Raw genomic sequence first — 20441 nt, forward strand, 5'->3', positions numbered from 1 at the left:
ATAACCCTGCTATGGTCCACTGATTATGATTTTGGAGCATGAAACTTCTTGGTCACAAAATGAAAATATCAGAAATGCATTTGGGTTTGGCACTAATAAACCTTAATATTCATCTCTTACAGGGTCCACCTGGTCCTCCAGGCCCAAGAGGCCCTCAAGGTCCCAATGGAGCTGATGTAAGAACTGTGAAATATATGTTCATTATTTTGAACTTACATAATTGTCAGTATTATTTAATGGCGGATGGTATCTAAGACATAATGGAGATGATTGCACTATTGATAAATATTTAAGTGAACAAGAGCTCAAAAATAATCTACTCACTACATTTCATTTTACAGAAAAATAAACAGGCTTTGTAGGGAATTAGTTAAAACAAGTATAAAAGAAGTTCCAAGTTCACATTCATTATAAAATATGTTAGAGAATTATGTGCATAATATGTGCACCTCTTACCATGTAAAATGTTTTCTCTCAATTGTATAAAGACAGTCTCCCCCCTGCTCTCTTGCTTGCTTCATAATTGAACCACTCTTCCAATATTACAGGATTTGAAATGCAATGCTATACTTATCTTATTGTTACCATTAAAAAATTTCTAGATTTTGAAAACTCTCTTCTGATTTCACCTTTTCACAATGAAAAAATCATTTATTCTTGTTTTTAGTTGCTCTTCTGTCATGCCTGGTTGCAATTCGGGCAGGCCAGAACTGGATAAAATAGACAAAGAGCAGATGTACTAAAAGAGCTTTTGGGTTTTATTCCCTTTAAGTAATATAAAGACTAAGAGATGATATAAAGGCTAAGAGATGGTTCAGATTGGTTTTTGCATGGATTGCATAATTCTTTTTTTTTTTTAAGTTTATTTATTTTGAGAGAGCGAGAGAGAGAGAGAGCACGAGCAGAGGAGGGGCAGAGAGAGGGAGAAGAGGATCCCAAGCAGGCTCTATGCTTTCACAAAGAGCCTGATGTGGGGCTCAATCTCACAAACCATGAGATCATGATCTGAGCTGAAATCAAGAGTCAGATGCTTAACTGAATGAGCCACACAAGCACCCCTGGATTACATAATTTTTAACCAGAGTCATACTTAGATGCACTCCCCAAATCTACAAGCTATCCTCTAAATCTGACCTATTCAATGGGAAAAAGATTGAAATTATGATCTGAGTATCAGCCAGTATGACTAGAGTTGGAAAGTCTTCTGTCACATATTCAAAATTCTGGTGAAATTAAAAACCCATATAATATAATTCAGTTATTTGCTATCTAGTAAATTTGGCAACTCAATAAAGAGCATCATTTTGTCCCATCGTTTAAATGTCTTAGAATAATCTTGCATATCCTTCTCCCTCTTTGAGAACTACTAGATATGTATCTATGAATATGTTATTTTATTACAAGAATAAGGATAACTGTATTCCTTTTCCTCCACTGCAGGGACCACAAGGACCCCCAGGATCCATTGGTTCAGTTGGTGGTGTTGGAGAAAAGGTAAGAAATGTAGTGATAGACACTTTGAAACAGCAAGAATTAAGAACTTTGATGAAATTGGCTAATATTTTAAGTGCATCTAATAGTACTCTTTTTAAGTATTTTATACATAGTTATATGAATCACAGCCCATCCACTCTAGTAGTTAAATTATTCATATTATTAGTTAAATTATTCATATAAATATTAGTTAAATATGATTTTGAGATATCATGATTTTTATTTCCAGATATTGTGTTGAGCAATATACATAGATTATTTCCTTTAATCTACACAATCACCTCTGATGATGGTATTATTATTATCCACATTTTTCAGCTGAGACAGTTGAAGTTTAGAGAATTTCAATAATTGCATCAAGATTTTGTCCTTAGAAACTAAGTCAGGATTTACTCCCATGTATGTCTGACTAGACTAAATGTCTCTAAGTAGCACTCATTCTTCAAAAAGAAGAGATTGGTTGATGTGACTGACTTAAACAGGAAAAAAGAATCCTTTGAATCACAAAAGAATTAATCATTCATTTTGTCATGTTTGGAGTTATATTTTCATTACTAATAATATGACCTGCCTTTGGCACTTTTCAAAATACTTGGCATGTGCCATAACATCTGGGCTCAGAATAACTTCGTTTTCTCCTGAAAATCATCTCACTTAAAACAACTTTCTTTTTATAAAAATGTCAAATGATTCTCTGATTTCTTATTTATGCACCCATGCTCATTTCTTAATACAATTTTTAAGAAAATTGACATTGGTATTTGCTTTATTTAAAAATATAAATTATTTGCCAGTTTTGAGGGATGAAAATTGCATTTCATACCATAAAATATTATATGGTGAAAAAATGTATTTCCTGAATTTTATAGTTATTAAGTGATATCAGAAGTATAGACATATCCTAAAAATGATTCTGTTGTTTGGTCTTAAAGATTTTTTGACTTAAATTACTTTATGTTAATTAAAAGATTTACCCCCCAGAAAAAATGCAATAAGATCAGAATGTGGTATTTTGATGTTTATATTTACTGAACACTCACATTCTACCATTTTGATTATAATTAATCCTGTATTATCAACTATTCAAATACTTTCTTCATTACGAAATTAGAAGCATTTTAAAATTATCTAATTCTTACTGCATAAACAGTGTAGTTTTTTTACTGACCATTTATATTTTTAAATTTAATGTTTTGTGCTGAAAAAGTGTGAGTTGAGGTAAAATTTAAAGCACATTTTTCATTGAGTGCAGTTGTCATGGGAAGAATTAGCAGCAAAGGCAAGAGGCCTCTGAGGGTAAAACTGTCTGAGACAGATGAAGACAGACTCACACCTTTCCCCTTTCTTCCCTTGGCTTTAATGTTTACTTATTTTTTTTTTTTAATTTTTTTTCAACGTTTTTTATTTATTTTTGGGACAGAGAGAGACAGAGCATGAACGGGGGAGGGGCAGAGAGAGAGGGAGACACAGAATCGGAAACAGGCTCCAGGCTCCGAGCCATCAGCCCAGAGCCTGACGCGGAGCTCGAACTCACGGACCGCGAGATCGTGACCTGGCTGAAGTCGGACGCTTAACCGACTGCGCCACCCAGGCGCCCCAATGTTTACTTATTTTTTGAGAGAGAGAGAGAGACAGACAGAGCATGAGCAGGGGAGGGGCAGAGAGAGAGGGAGACACAGAATCTGAAGCAGAGTCCAGGCTCTGAGCTGTCAGCACAGAGCCCCATGCGGGGTTCAAACCCACGAACTGGGTGATCATGACGTGAGCTGAAGTCTGGCTCTCAACCCACTGAGCCACTCAGGTGCCCCTCTTCCCTTGGCTTTAATGTTGACTAGATAGTTGTAGCAAGTACTTTCTCGTTTTAGTTTTGTCCACATAGAAAATTCTGAAATAATTCTAAATAAATTAATTCTAAATTTAATAGCCTTTTCAGTTTATCTTACTGGTTTCCTCAAACTTGTGGGTACAGTAGGAACAGGTTTAAATACTTCAGTGACTTCTATGATTTTATCTCATGTTACTTTTGGTGACAAACATGGATGCCAAAAGTTTGGAGTTTGGCCAAGCTGTTTGTTTAAAAACTATCTGGTAACACTTGTCTATCTTGGAGTCTTAAGAGAATGATACAGTGAACCAAGATAGTGCTTTAACCTCTTATAATTAAAATGTACCTGATCTAACGTTGTTACACTAAAAAAGAGTTTTAATTTTTTTTCTATTAAAATTGTTTTTCTGTGGCATGATAGAAATAAAATTCTAATTATAATTTTTCTTCAGAATCTAGGGTAATATAGTTTACTATAGATTACAGATTTCCGATATCAGCTTTGATTCTGGCTGTATGCCTCCCCATTTCTATTTTGGAAAATTTATTCCCAATCACTAATTCAATAAAAAAAGAGAGAAAAGAAAACTAATATCCTGAGTCATGCTCCAATTTGCTTAAATATGTTTAATGTGTTTTCCATGTAATGTAATATTTGCTATAGATGGATTTGCACTTCAATGATCTCCTCAAAACAAGGAAATACTACCTAACAAAGATATTACCTTAATATTTAATGTGTACTTTGTGACTAGATTACAATTTGTTGTTCCTTCTGAAGGGAATTTTAACCTGAATAAGTGTTACAAAGGGGTAAAATGTTACATAAGTAATAATAAATTTATAATCTAGAACCTCCTTCATATGCATTGTTCCTCACAGGATATATATCATTGTATATCAGTTATTATTCTTCAGAATAAATATGGTGTAGCTTTGTTGATGCCAGAAATGCAGATTCAATTTATATAATATGGTTTGTTGCAATATTTTATTTTGCTACCTGTAATTTTGTCCCATCGCCTTTCAAAAGATTTAATATGGTACATTTTAGATAATATTAATTTTATCTTAAGTAATGGCTATTTATATTATGCATACTGGCTCTAATATACACAAAGGTGGTTTTCAAATGTATTTTGGGCAAATGAATATTAATGCATTATTCTCAAAGTGAAGAGACTTTGTAGTAAAAACTTGTCTTTAAATTTCGATCATTATTTTAAATCCATCTCTTTACCACCTATCATTTCCCTCAGTAAAATGGAAACAATCCTTACAGAATCTACTTTTGTTTAACTTTACACTGGACAAAGATTAAAGCGGAACAACAAAATATACGGAGTGTGACATAAAAAATGTAGTTATTTCCCCTCTTGTTCCAACTTTTGTGATATCACCATGCATAAGAAGATGTTTTGTACCCTGTCAATAGATGACTTGCATTTTCCCCCAGCTTTACTGAGGTATAAATAACAAATAAGAATTGTACATATTCATAGTGTAAAATTTGGTGTTTTGATATATGTGTACATTGTGAAATAATCCCCACACGCCAAGCTAATTAATATATTCATTACCTCACATAATTACCTTTTTTGAATGTGGCATGAGAACACTTAAGTGTATTCTCTTAACAAATGTCAAGCATACAATACAGTGTTGTTAATTATATTCACAATTCTGTGTATTAGATCTCCAGAACCCATTCATCTTGTGTATCTGAAAGTCTGTAACCTATGACCAACGTTTCCCCATCCCCCCCCCCACACACACACACACCACAGCCTCTGGTGATGAGCATTCTACTCTCTGCTTGTATGAGTTTGGCTATTTTAAATTCCAGGTATAAGTGAGATCATGCAGTATATTGTGTATATTTAAAATTTAAAGCATTTAATATGGAATTTTACAGTTGATTTGAATGACAAACTGCTTAAGTTTTATTTCAGAGCTATGAATCATGGGTCATAAAACTATTACTTATATATCATTCCATCCACCCGAGATAGATTATTTCACAATGTACACGTATATCAAAACACCAAATTGTACACTATGAATATATACAATTCTTATTTGTTATTTATATCTAAGTAAAGCTGGGGGAAAATATAGGTCATCTATTGACCAAATACAAACATCTTCTTATGCATGGTGATATCACCAAAGTTGGAACTACAGGGGAAATAACTACATATTTTTAGTCACACTTTTTATATTTTGCTTATATTCGTTGCTTTTTAAATAATGTAAACATAATATTTTTCTTGTAAGGTTTATCTAAAATAATAGGTATTTGCTACTCCTCTTGAGAGATAAAATAACTTACACACACTAGTATTACTAATAAATTCCTAGAAAATACTTGATATTTCCATCATGATGCAAATAATTCAAGAAATTAAAATATGTGCATATTCTCAAAGAATAAGGAATTATGTACACCAAACAGTCTTTCCCCTGGAGTTATGTTTATATTTAATATAATGCATTTCAAACCAAAATTAGGAACAATGGGTTTATACCAGTATTACTGGAAAGAGCAGAGTTGAAAGTTAAAGGAAATTCAGACCTCACATTTTTTTAAATTTAAAACTATTTCCACTTCAAAATTTCTAGTTCCACTGATTTTGTGTAGGAATACAGCATTATTATAAAACATCATGTAAAAATAACATAGAAACATTATTTCACTTGGAAGAGTAATTGGATACAATAATTTTCTAGGTGTAGACTAGATTAGTAATTTAGTAATTTAGTAATTAGTAATAGACTTCTATAACTAAAACATGCTAGTCTAGGAGGTTTATTTATTAGTCTGCTAAGCTAGGAAATAGCCATCCATACTTTTTTAAATGTTTGTTTACTTATTTTTGAGAAAAAGAGAGCAAGCAGGGGAGGAGCAGAGAGAGAGAGAGAGAATCCCAAGCAAGCTCTGTGTCGTCAGCACAGAGCCTGATGTGGTACTCAGTCCCATGACTGTGAGATCATAACCTGGGCCAAAATCAAGAGGCAGATGCTCAACGGACTGAGCCACCCAGGCACCTCTAGCCATCTATATTTATACAAGGAGATCATAAAAGTGAACAAATTTATAATATTTATATCCTCAAGAGGAGTTTTAATTAGTATCTAAGTATCTTTGTGTATCTTATAAGTACAGTACTTTTCTATGATCTCAGATCTCTATTAAATATATTTTATAGAATATAGAATCAGTATACTACCAACTGATTTGCTTTTTTGTTATTGTAAAGATAAAGCAAATTAACATAGTAAAAATGAAAGTTATTTAATCAATAAACTAAATTATAATATGAATATTGATGCAGCACAAAAGCACAATATAAAATTGGTTAGGAAACATGCAGATGTCTGTTTTGTGTGGTTTGGTGGTAACTTGGGTTAATGCTCTATTAACTACTTGCTGAGACACCGACTTCTGTCTCCTCACTTGAGAAATAAAAATACTGAGGTCAGTAATAAGAAAAGTTCCTTCTTAAAGTCTTTTACTGACTTTTAAACAATATACTGAATTAAGGTCTAGTCTAAAATGTCGTGGCCATCATTGAAAGCAGTTTTACAAGCATAAAAATATCATTTCTGTGTTTTGAAGTTCATTTCCTCTCTTCTTTATAGGGTGAGCCTGGAGAAGCAGGAAACCCAGGGCCCCCTGGGGAAGCAGGCACAGGCGTAAGTGCTGGCCTATTGTCAACATGGGATGGTAACAGTTTGGGAATTCCTTTTCGAGTATTTTATTTTATTTTATTTTTTAAATGCTTATTTATTTTTGAGGGAGAGAGAGAGTGGGGAGGGGCAGAGAGAGGGGGACAGAATTTCTGAAGCAGGCTCTCTGAGAGCCCAATGCAGATCTTGAACCCACGAACCGAAAGATCATGACCTGAGCCGAAGTCAGACACTTAACTGACTGAGTCACCCAGGCATCCCTCTTTTAGAGTATTTTAAACATGTGACTTAACTCCTACCTGTAACTCAGTTATTTACTTTTCTTTTCCAACCCATTACAAACAATCACAAATGCAGAGCCTTTTTGTTTAATAATCTTGCATACCCGGCGCATATTTTGATTTACATAGAAATTGAAAGAAAATGACATTTGCATAAGTTAGAACATTAAAACTATAAGCTGTTTATACAATTTGCGGGAGGGGGCTGTCCACGAAGGACACAAACCCTGCTACATCAAACCCACATTTATGAATTGTAGTAGGATTGTATTAATTCTCATTTAGATTGGTTTAAACCTGGAGTGAATTTGACCCCTAGGAAACATTTTGGCAATGTCTGGAGACCTTTTGGTTCACACTAGGAGGAATGTCACACTTGATGTCACACGCCGGCATCAAATTAGTAGAGACCTGGGATGCTGTTAAACATTTTGCAGTGCACAGGACAGCCCCCCAGCAGCAGAATTATCTGACCCAATGGGCTGAGACTAAGAAATCCTGATTTAAAGCTTATAAGGTAATCATTCTTTTTCTTACGTTGTTGTAGGGCCCCAAAGGAGAAAGAGGAGAGAAAGGAGAAGCTGGTGCACCTGGTGCTGCTGGACCTCCTGGTGCTAAGGGACCACCAGGTGACGATGGCCCTAAAGGTAACCCGGTAAGTGAGCTTGGTCCCTTTCAGGTAGAGCCTATGTCAAAGCCATTTAGGAGTTTTTCATAGAAAGATTAGAAATCATGAAACTCTGGCCCATAGCTGGTGAAGCTGACTTTTCCTTATTTCATATATGCATAAGCATTCTCGATTAATTTCATTTTTTGAACATTTTCTAGTGGAAGAAGGGAAATCCTCTCATACAGTTTTACCATGACTTAGCTCTTAAACATCAGAATATTGTGACTTTATGAAAAATATTTTTATTTATCTTCTTTCTCTTAAAAACATCCCTCTAGGGTCCTGTTGGTTTTCCCGGAGATCCTGGTCCTCCTGGAGAACCTGGCCCTGCAGTAAGTATCATGGGAAAATAAAGGAATTATTTTGATGGGGAGGTTACCCGTGTCTTGGTTGTTAATAATTAAATTCTTGATTACTTAATTGGACCCCCCAAAAATAGAAAGGAAAAGAAAATGTAAACTGCAGCTATAAAATCCATATAGTTGAAGACATTTAGACCTCTGTTGCATGATTATTTTCTTCATTTGGGTTAGTTTTCCAGACTTTGCTGCATTGTATGAACTGATTATCTGAGTAGCAACATTACTCTTATTTCAAAGTTGCAGCATCTTTGCTTTTATTTCTGTCTCTCCTCTGGTGCAAATACTGTCTCAAATTGCCGTATTTGTTCATGGTGAACAGATCCACTGGCCTTCTACACTAATTACATCCTCTTCTTTTCTTGTATTAACAACACACTGTATTTTAAACTTGATGTGGTAGCAGTTTCACAAATCTTTGTCGAAAGAGTGAGAGATACCACAATCCTTAAAATACAATCAAAAGAATTTAGTAATACTTCTATTTGTCCCTTTAGTAATCATTTATCTCAGGGACTCAGATAGGATATCATACCCTTTTATTTTTAATAAAATCAAATTCATAGTGAGAAATATCTGTGTTCACTTTCTATTGCCCATTATAGGGTCAAGATGGTGTTGGTGGTGACAAGGGTGAAGACGGAGATCCTGGTCAACCGGTAATTAAGCACAGTTTTTATTTACTCTTTACACAGTCCCAAGACATTTTAAAGAAGTAATCAAACTTTCAAAAGCATAGCTAGGTGGGTACACATTTTTCTGAAAGAAGTGTCAGTTATCATTGAATTTCAGTTCAAACTTACGTGGAGTTTCTTACTCGATGTGATTTAAGAAATATAAGCAACCTTCATAATAAAAAATGTAGTGGTGTCATACTAATGATTTTGTTGTATTATGTCAAATTCAGTATCTATCCATTTGTGTTAAATAAAGAGTTATTTTAAAAACACAAATAAGGCTTAAATGAAGACAGCCATGTTATCAGCCTATCATTAGCATGATTGCACTTCAATTTCTAACCTAAATGAACTCCGCATTGTATTGGACTATCACTATTATTTTGTTTACTTTGAGAATGACTCAACAGGGGCTTTGGCCACATATGGGTATTTAGGGAAGAGGTAAAGGAAGGCACTAAATTAAATAGGAGCCAAAGACAAATCACACCCCTAACATAGCTTTGTCTCCAGAGCCATCCCCACTGGATATTTGTAGGCTTATTCTGTGTAGATAAGACTTGCAGATCATAGCCCAACATGCTGAGTACTCCTTGGCATAAGAATGCTGGTTTTGTACAAGAAGAAATTAAGAAGTAACAGTTTTATGGTTTCACAAATGCATGTGATATGAGAAGAGTTATTAATCATATGATTCAATTAATTAGTATGGCTACTGGCTGCTTGTCAGATATAAGTTAGCAGTTTTTAAAAAGAGCACAGTTTTAAGAAGAAGGAATTTGAGTTACTTTCTTCCAGCTATGAAAAAGTTTTCCATCTGAATTTACTAGCTCTAATTATAGATATCTAGAGGAAGTTTAGGAATCTGAAATACGGCTGAGATTATCCGGGAAAGATAGATGTGGGGAGATGAAGAAAGAAGTTTGGATTCGGTCCAGATTTAGAAAACAATGCTGTGGACCATAAAACAATGCCCAATTAAAAGCTATTTTTCACATTTTATAGGGTCCACCTGGCCCATCTGGTGAGGCTGGCCCACCAGGTCCTCCTGGAAAAAGAGTAAGTTTTTAAAATTTGTTATTTGAGGGGCACCTGGGTGGCTCAGTTGGTTAAGTATCCTACTCTTGATTTCGGATCAGGTCATGATCTCACATTTCATGAGATTGAGCCTGGCGTCTGACAGTGCAGAGCCTGCTTGGTGTTGTCTCTCTCCCTCTCTCTTTCTGCCCTTGCCCACTCGCTCACACATGCATGTACTCTTTCTCTCTCTCTCAATAGATAAATAAACATTTTTTAAAAATAAAATTCTTTATTTGAAACATCCACTCATCTACTATGTGTATAAACATAATATTCTTAAGCTGTAGACAACATATTATAATGATGCTGAAAAAATATAAGTCTTAGAGAATAGGGTAATTTCTTACATTTGTCAAAATACTTATTTAAATGGAACACACTTTAGTGACAGATTTAATCAGTCACAATAGACAGTAGTTTCCCACTTCCCTGTGCTTAGGTCTCCCCTCTGTACAAATGCAGTCTGTTGTAAAAGACTGATGGAACCCTGAACTGCAACTACAGGGAGATGAGACGCCAAAGTCCATTGCTAGCTAAAAACATTGCAAAAATCTGAGTGCAACTATCAACAGAAAGAGCCCAGGAATCAGCACGTAATGTTAGCTTGCTTGACACCATCAAACTTCTCTGATTTGGAACCATGGCAGGATTTTAACAAAACACTACAGCAAAATGTAAATAAATAGATCTTGTTCAAAATATTGGCTCCAAAAGCATAAGAGACTCTTAAAAACTGAGAACAAACTGAGGGTTGATGGGGGGTAGGAGGGAGGGGTGGGTGGGTGATGGGTATTGAGGAGGGCACCTTTTGGGATGAGCACTAGGTGTTGTATGGAAACCAATTTGACAATAAATTTCATATATTGAAAAAAAAATATTGGCTCCAGTGGATGATAGGAGATTAACTTTTTCTTACTACTGTACTGTTTTCATAATGAAACCATTTCTGTTGACCTGCCTCTTACAATACTTACGTCATTATCCAGTGTTCTATCCCTCCTTTAGTCTATTTTTCTGACCTACCTGCAAACAAAATATGTGGTAAACATCAAAATGTATTTCTTAGGTTCATTCCCCTTTCAGTAATCCAAAGGCACAGAGCCATTGGAATTACTGTGGTTTTCTAATGGTAGTTTTGCTTTAGTGGGATTTTCACACTCCACATTCTCACAGAGTAGGAACAGAATTTAATTTTCTCCTTCAGCAATATAAATTTGAGTCAATATTTATAAACATTTTCCTTTGCCAGAAATAAATTTATTTTATACTAAACATCTTCCTGAATACACTTGTTTCTTCATTGACCAAGTGCTTTTTAACCTTCCACCTTCCCTGTTCTTCTTATATTCTAACAATATTCTAAATAATATTCTTATTGCTTTTGTTTTGTTTGTTGACAGCCCTGAAGCATGGTCTTGGTGGAAAAAAAAAATGTCTCACACAGCAACCACTGGGCTGTTATTCTTAGAAAGTAATTACAAAGTGTAACATGATTTTTGAGATCTCCTTCCTATTTTTGCCTGCAGTCTGAATGCCATTAAAACTTTCTAGATGGATGAGTAAATGATACTAAACGTTCCTAATAGAATATTGACCAGAATGTTACGAGTGGCAGTGATACTGAGAAACAACATTCTAACAGTTATTGAACAAGTAGGAAAATTAAGTTGTCATTTGTAGTACATGTACATTCTGTCATGTATTTGTAATACTAGAGAATAAATGTACATTTCCTTAAGGCACTAGAAGATTGTATGGTTTGTGTTGATAAAACATGGAATTTTGATACTCAAGTTATCATTATAGCTGTTTGAAACCAAGAGCTAGGTCCACGCTCTTTTATTGAAAAACCTCCTAGAGGTCACTAAAATAATTTAAACATGATAACTTGAAACTGCTCAAAATGCACCATTAAATGGAATTCTAAAGACTCCAGTATTAACAGAAATGCAGACAAAACTTTAACCTGTATATATACACCATATAATATATATATATATTCTTATTCTTCATAATATATATATATATATATTCTTATTACATACATACATGTTGTTATATATGTGCATATATTCTCATTATATATTCTTTCCATCCTTAGGCATTTATGCATGAATGTGAATGGTCAAAAGATACCTTCCACATTTAACCCACACTAAGATTCAGATCAGAGATTAGATTCTTAGGAAAGCCTTCCCTACTGTCAAACTACAACATTGTGCCTATTTTTATATACCTACCTCATCTCTGCACATTTTATAATGTACTATCTTTGTTAATTTTGGTGTCTATCTTCTGAAATGAAACTTCATAATGAAACTTCATGAACTCCTTAGGATTTCATGGTTTTTTGTTTTTTTTGTTTTTTGTCTTTTTTTTTTTGGTGTTTTGTTTTATCTTTTTGTATTCTCCATGTACATTTCTGGAACACAAGGGCAATTTAAATATTTTTTACATGAATGGAATAAGAGATAAATTATAGAATAATATTGTAAAATGTGAATAGTGGAGAGAGGTTATGTTGTGTATTTTATAAGAAGTATATTTCTCATGGTGAAGAAAATCCTGTGTAACCATGGCTACTGGTAGAGAATTAACTGGGGCCTGTTTTACTGTATTATGTTTTAGGAGGCATTTTCTAATCAGAACACTCATGAAAGTACAGGAAGTAGTTCACTAGATTAAGTTCTTGCCCATCTGTTTATGCAGATATATGAGAAGTAAGACAAGAATTTGTCCATATGCATTATTAATTTTTTTCAAAGGAAACTTCATATTCCCCTAGAAAAAGTGTGTTTTCATCCCAGTTTTTCTTTAAAAAAAACAAAACAAAACAGAAAAAAACACTCTGTGCCATCTGGAAAAATTATATAAGAAATAAATGAAAATGGGAAAAATGAGATAAAGAACAGAGAAAATCCATTTAATATGGATTTCCACCATGACAGATACCAGACGTTCATTCAGAGAAGGAAGAAGTCCTTTTGGGATGGAGAAACTCTATTTGAATCAAAATTTTGTGGCTGTGTTGTAGTTTACTCGTGTTTAAATTCTCTAGGCTCTTCAAACTCAGATTGTCTTTTCTCCTTTGTGGTAAAAGCAGTATTTTTGTTACATTTTTAGACAGCTGATGACTAGCTTTTCTCCAAAGCTAGATATTTATAAATCTTCTGTTCTTTATGTTCATGTGTGTCAGTGAAGTCCTTCGAAAAATTCCATACCCTTATGTCACGAGTTTAAGGGAAACTTCTATGAAGTTTCATAGAATAAGGAATAAGGAAAAGGACAGAATAAGGAATAGCCCATTGTTCAGTTGAATCTCATAATTTCTATTTCCAAAATCACAGTCATTATGGTTGTTTTGGTTTGCATACGTTAATATCTTAAACATCACACCAAAATAACTTATGGCATTTTAACATTAAATTATTTGAAGTTTATGCTTCTATACAGAAATCCTCTTGCATAAATAGCATGAAATTAAAAAGAAGCACTTAAGTTTTAAGCATATATTAATGTTAGCATAATGCTGCTGCCTCAAGAGACTGCTTCAAAATGTATACATTTCCTACCTTTTGGTTGAGGCACAATAGAGTTACCATGATGATATTGAGAAAATTATGCTATATTCGTTGATTCTCTCAGAGATAAATGAGTTCACAGAATGCTCCGAGTTTGATGAAGTGCTTGATACTCCTTTTAAATGTGAATTTAAAAGACCGAATGAAAGACTAGCTTGTGCTCACCATTAGCATATTAATATGGCACCTGAAAGAGAGGAGTCTTCTTCCTGCATCACCTTATTTTCACCAATTAACACCATCTCCCCTACTCTCCCCAACCTCCAACCTCAATCTCAGTTGATGATTTTGAGTACAATTCATTACAAAATTGAAGTAACTGATGGAATACGAGAGAGAGAGTCTGGGGAAAAAGGAAATGCAGTTTCTTAGAGATCATGAAGTTTCTTTTTTAAACCTTCTGTGGTTATATTTGAACTTGAGCAGAAAATTTCAACATTAAATTGAATCTTAATGCTTGGTAAGTAATAAAAATTCAGTTAATGAGTGTAAATTAATGTTTTATAATAAAATTGTAAATCTTCTATGTCTTTGAATGAATTGAAAATGTATATTGGGGGGTCATTCTATAGGCCAAAAGCATTTGTATTGTGCTTCTATTAAGCTATCAAACCAAGTGCCCAGCTTCTGTTGATTTGAAATGTTACTAAAAAATGACATGAGGATCCAATATAATAGAAACAAAATTTAGATGTGTCAATTATGTTATAATTGAAAAAATGATGATTTCTTTGATACTTTCTTTGAATGTTATATCTTGTAATATAAATGATTATAAATGATTTCTTTCTCATCATTTTGTTACAAGGTTTAGAAATGTCTTATATTTCACAGATGACTATATAAATGTAAGAAGGAAATATGAATATCAGGTATCAAAATCTGATTACATACTACAGGATCATCTTATATTATTTTTTAGCCAACTCAAAAATTTCCAATTAAAACAAGTTGTTGCAAACATAGAATTTATATTTTTCAGGTATTAGAAACAGCATGCATGGAAAAAATAATTTGTTGACATGGTGTCAACAAGTGTATTTTGAGAGCTTATTTTGTTAGACCTGACTCTTAGGTTGCCAACATGGTGAAAAGTATAGGTAAAATACATTAATGTATAATAATAATTATAATATTTGCTAATGTTACAAATGATAGAACCAAAGCCAATGTTTGTTCAGTGTTTTCTCGTCCCAAACACTGTTATATGCCATTTACCTTTATCAGTTCATTAAGTTGTTATGATGACTCTAGGAAATACCTCCTATTCTTATCCACATTTTGCAGAGAAATAAACTGAGGCACTGACCTGGCGAATAACTTTCTAAAGATCACAAGGCTAATTGGTGCCCGGGACGAGGATTTGAAGTCAGGAAATCTGAGTCCAGGCTTTATGCCCTTAAGCCCCAGATTCCATATCTGTGTTTGATACCACTACCCAAGAAAGCTTGAAAAATACTTTTATGTGTGTTATCTCATTTAAATTTAACAACAATTCTATTGCAAGAGAATTTTTATTGGTAATATTTTATGGATGAAGTTCAGGAATGCTAATAAATTGTTAAAAGTCACAAAGCTAATGAAAAAAGAACTAAAGAGAATTGGGTAGACAGATATCTTACAAAGATACCTATATAGTCAAGGAGGAGTATTATGAATAGCTTTAAACAGATAAGTAACTAGCATCTCTCCATAGCAATCTATGCAGCTATACAAAAGTCAGGCAAACACCAGAATATCCTCATAAGCTTTTGGATGACATATGGAGAGTGAAGATTTTTTTTTCTGCTCTTGCTCTAATATTAGGTTTTAAAAAGTGATAACTATTTTTATGCCACTTATTTATGTGAATTGCATAGTTCCAGAAAATGAAAATAAAATTTCTGCTGACAGTCAAGATTTTAAATGTGCTGCTCTCATTCGGACATGATCCTATAAGAATGTATACATAACATATGGATGTTCTATGATTAAGAAAGGAGCCTAAAAATAAAAAAAAGGAGTCAATCTTAAAATACCTTTAAGGATGAAAGTGAAATCTGATACATGCATTCCTAATTATACAACATAATAAATGATACCTGAGTATTTAACACACTAAGGGTAACTAAGTCATCAGCTTTTCTTAAAGAAATTATCTTTACTGTTTCCTTACATTGGTGTGTGATTATCTGTCAATGTGTGCTTCATTTATGTTTAATATTCTAACTGAAAGTTTTTATATAAAAGGGTTTTGATTTTTCTCATTGCATTTTAAACTAAATAGCTATACGCAGTCCCTATTAGAATCTGTTACAAATTAAACTGGAGTATTTGTGAATAAGTCCTCAGTTACATTACTCTTATATGCGATATATATTTTCCGTGTACTTTTATGTTTATAGGGCCCTCCTGGAGCAGCAGGTGCAGAGGGAAGACAAGGAGAAAAAGGCGCCAAGGTAAGATATACAAGTATTATGTTTGAAAGGCTTATACATTGAACAATACCCATTTCAGTACTTTTAATAGCATACAGGATGTCTTTTCTCATTATTAATGTGTTCACACATTTTATTTCTAACAGGGAGAAGCAGGTGCTGAAGGCCCACCTGGAAAAACTGGCCCAGTTGGTCCTCAGGGACCTGCTGGAAAGCCTGGTCCAGAGGGTCTTCGGGGCATCCCTGGCCCTGTGGTAAGCACCTGTGCTAAAAGACGCCATTTTGAAAATAATGTTTCATTTCCAAAAAATTGTGAATGAAAGTATTTATGACAGCATTATTTCATAAGTAATCGTGTGGATGTCTCATAGGAATTCAGTAAATGTCATGTAATCATTAAAGTCAGATATTCTTAAAATATTTAAAGATATCATTTATTTAGTAAGTTCATGGTGAATTCCAACATAGAAAGGCAGAAGAGAAAACCCAACCCTAAGAACTCAACAATGTGAAGTTTTTATACATGTATCCATCTAGACATGGACACACAAAGTAAAAACACTCAAAATTGCTTATAACATTTGTAGATGTTCTCCATGGGATGGAATTCATAGATGATGTTTTCTTGCTTTCTTTTTGTGTTTCCAAAATTGAAATGAAGAAATATGTATGCTTTTGTTAATCAAAAAATCAATTGTGTTTATTTTCCACAGGGAGAGCAAGGTCTGCCTGGAGCTGCAGGTCAAGATGGGCCTCCTGGTCCTATGGTGAGTATGGTCTTTTCTGTTACTTTGAAAGGGAAAGCTCCAGAAGCAAAATTGTTTACAGGCTAGAATTTCCAAAATTGTGTCTTACAAAATAGTTTATATTTTGTACAATATTTCAGAAAGCATATTACTTAGACCTAAAAAGAGGAAAGTAATCCTAAGGGATGGGTTATTTGGAAACTTTTCCCCTTGATCAGATCTTTCCTTTTTGTCCTTTGGAGAAAAAAAAAATATTTCCACTCTGAATAAAATGCCACTAATGGCCCAGCCAGTTCTTTTCCAAATGTGGACAGTTCCCCCAAATGCATGCAATTACACTTAGTTTCCTGGCACTTCATTTAAAAGAATGACATTGGCACAGGAACATAGTGATCCCTTCACCAAATAAATTGTTCTCTTCGTGAGTCACACAGGCTGAAAGATAAAACATTAACCTCCATTAGTGGAGAAAGGTATAATTATTACAACTGAAGCTGGGTTACAATCATCAACCCTGTGTTCAAACATGGCTTTATAAATCCAACAGAGCACTTTGTTGACCGGCATACTGTTCATAGATGGGAGTTTATTATAGGTGCCAAGGCTATCCTCCCTACAAAATTTGGACAGAAGTGAGAATCCAAGTCTCGCCTTAAATCATTGTCTTCTGGGTGACAGATTCTGTTTTATGGTAGAGGTGTTTGAAATTCATTGTCCAAAAATAGTTATGCGTGAAGGGATTAATCAAAACAGCAAGTAACCCATACAGCATTATGCAAGTGTGATGCATGTTGGTTCAAATAGTCAAACACCTCCTTATGCCAATTTAAATTTTACAAAAATACCTCTTATCATGAATATATTAATTACCTGACAGATACATGCTCAGAGAGCCATCAAAACTGATATTCATAATCTTAATTATGAGGAGGAATGTGGGTCATTCCTTTTAGTAAAAATGCCACAATATATACCAAATACTTCATAAGTGTTACAGAGGTTATTTTTTTAACTGTCATTGAAAGTTAAAGATCATTTATTTTAGTAAAGGGATAAACATTATCAAATTTTGAGTGACCTCAAGCCGGAGATTATCACATCTGCAGGTGACCCCCTCAGCATAACAGGAGCCTGGCTGAAGCTGGGTGAGTTCCCAGTCTACACCACTATTTAGGGAATTCTCCTTAGATATGGTAAATTCCTAACTGCAGAGTCAGTGCCTGGAAAAAAAAATGCACCTTAATGTAGACTTAAAATTTGCCAGAGATTTTTTTCTTGTTATTTCAGATTTTCCAGTAAGTATTCTGACCTTTCTCCAGATGAAATAAAAAACATCATGCTGGAGATTTCCTTCAGATAATATTAAAATTAAAACCGTCAGGGGCGCCTGGGTGGCGCAGTCGGTTAAGCGTCCGACTTCAGCCAGGTCACGATCTCGCGGTCTGTGAGTTCGAGCCCCGCGTCAGGCTCTGGGCTGATGGCTCGGAGCCTGGAGCCTGTTTCCGATTCTGTGTCTCCCTCTCTCTCTGCCCCTCCCCCGTTCATGCTCTGTCTCTCTCTCTGTCCCAAAAATAAAAATTAAAAAAAAAAAATAAATAAATAAAATAAAATTAAAACCATCAGACATTCCACCTGATTCCAGCTTATAAAAGTTTATATTTCTGACTCTCTGATAGATGTGAGTTTACAGAGCAAGGGGCTGAACAACTCAAACCCTTTTAAGCAGAGTGAAATGAAAGGCATCGGAATTTGGCAGTTTAGGTGACTTGCTTTTCTCTGGATGCTTGTTTTCTCAGAGAGTACTTATGTGAATATATTGCAGCTTTCTCATAGCATCAACCACTTTGACAATGACATCTAATTTTAATGAAAATGCTAGTCAGTCCTTGTGAAGTGAGGACTGTCAGAGAAACCATCTTCAAGATGCATTTTATGGCAATTTAATGAGCTTTTCAACTCAGCTATGAAAAACTTTAGTAGGCAATTTTTATCATGGTTATTGGTTAAGGTCCTTGACCCTGAACCCAAGCTCCCTGCTTTCACAAACAAATACTACCACTGACTTGCTTTAGGAAGGTTATTTATTTTTTTCAAAAAAATTTTGTAAAGTTTATTTATTTTTGAGAGAAAGAGACTGAGTGAGCGGGAGATGGGCAGAGAGAGAAGGAGACACAGAATCTGAAGCAGGCTCTAGGCTCTGAGCTGTCAGCACTGAGCCCAACACAGGGCTTGAACTCATGAGCAGTGAGATCATGACTTGAGCTGAAGTCAGATGCTTAACCTACTGAGCCACCCAGGTGCCCCAGGAAGGTTACTTATTTTTTTAAGTGTTAGGTTCCTCATCTGAAAAATTAGAATATCAATAGCATCTACCTCATGGGATGTTATGAAGTTTAATTGAATTAAATGGGATTATTAATATATTTTTACCCCATGGGGGTCTTATGTTAATTAAATGAGTTATATGTAAAACACTTAGGCCATAATTGGCATTAGGAGCACCAAAGAATTATTAATTGAATGAAATAGTGTTTTGAAAAAGAAACAATTTCATATTCTTAGTGAAAAGTGACTAAATTTTTGGCACCTGATTGGCTCTGTCACTAGAGCATGCAACTGTTGATCTTGGGGTCCTGAGTTCGAGGCACACCCTGGGGGTAGAGATTACTTAAAAAAAAAACTAAATTTGACCTCATTCATGCATCTATACCATCAATAAAATTTTTTGAAAGACACTGTTGAAGCAAACGAAAAGACCAACAAATAAATTATGCTTACTTACAGCAGTTAGAGTATAAAGTGGTAAGTACTATAATAGAATCAAGCAGAGAATGCTGCTAAATATATTCAGAGTAGGACTGTTAAAATGCCATCTCCTCTGGGGACCTTTCCCTCATAGGAAATATGGTAAGATTATTAAATAAGGACAAGAGGGGTTTAAATGTGTCTGGGAGGCTTAAAAATGTGGGAGGTAAAAACAAGAGACGTCTTAAAACCCATACAAATTTGCATTAGTCTCTGAAATTAATCCATGTGAAATTCATGTGAATATTTCCTCCATAATGTGTTTTCTCCTCATTATAATTATAAATATATTCACACCCACATCCACGTCCACACAAATTTCAGAAGTCTGTTATCATTGCATTTCTGCAGCTACCCTTTGGGTCTCTTTTCCTCTTCTAGAAGCTGCCTGAAACTTCCTGCTGTAGGGTCCACTAGTCAAACAAAACCACGACAGTCCCCTTTCCCCAATTTTTAAATGCTACTTCGCTATTCTATTCAGTAAGTACAACTTGCTCTGCTTTTATCATTCAGGACAGGCAGCTACCCAGTTAGACAGTTGCACTCTATCTAACGGAGCAGTGTGGGTGCTGTTTTGTTTTCTCTGGCTTTTTGTTTTATCAGAGTATTTATACACTTATACACTTAATGTTACTTGCCAAGATATTTTATAGGTCTTTTATATACAATTTTATATCAACCTTTGGAGTGGAAATTCTTTGGGGCAGGAATGAAACATCTTCTAAAAGTTTTAAGATGATAATATGTTTGGTGTTTGCCCCCTCTGTGTAATTAGATATACTAGAGTTTAGATAAGGTACAGTATATATTTTTCAC

General features: G+C 34.4%; 1 protein-coding gene across 2 annotated transcripts in view; it reads left to right on the forward strand.

The window, feature by feature from the left end:
• COL11A1 (collagen type XI alpha 1 chain) overlaps positions 1-20441 on the forward strand; it is a 218620-nt gene that overhangs the window by 179956 nt on the left and 18223 nt on the right. For both annotated transcript variants that reach the window (XM_049616699.1, XM_049616700.1), the window contains 10 exons: positions 123-176; positions 1441-1494; positions 6962-7015; positions 7838-7945; positions 8239-8292; positions 8925-8978; positions 10002-10055; positions 16042-16095; positions 16221-16328; positions 16788-16841. In XM_049616699.1, coding sequence (XP_049472656.1) covers positions 123-176; positions 1441-1494; positions 6962-7015; positions 7838-7945; positions 8239-8292; positions 8925-8978; positions 10002-10055; positions 16042-16095; positions 16221-16328; positions 16788-16841 — 648 coding nt within the window. The remainder of the gene's footprint in view (positions 1-122; positions 177-1440; positions 1495-6961; positions 7016-7837; positions 7946-8238; positions 8293-8924; positions 8979-10001; positions 10056-16041; positions 16096-16220; positions 16329-16787; positions 16842-20441) is intronic.

The sequence above is a fragment of the Panthera uncia genome, assembly GCF_023721935.1.
Source record: "Panthera uncia isolate 11264 chromosome C1 unlocalized genomic scaffold, Puncia_PCG_1.0 HiC_scaffold_4, whole genome shotgun sequence".
Taxonomy (NCBI): Eukaryota; Metazoa; Chordata; class Mammalia; order Carnivora; family Felidae; genus Panthera; species Panthera uncia.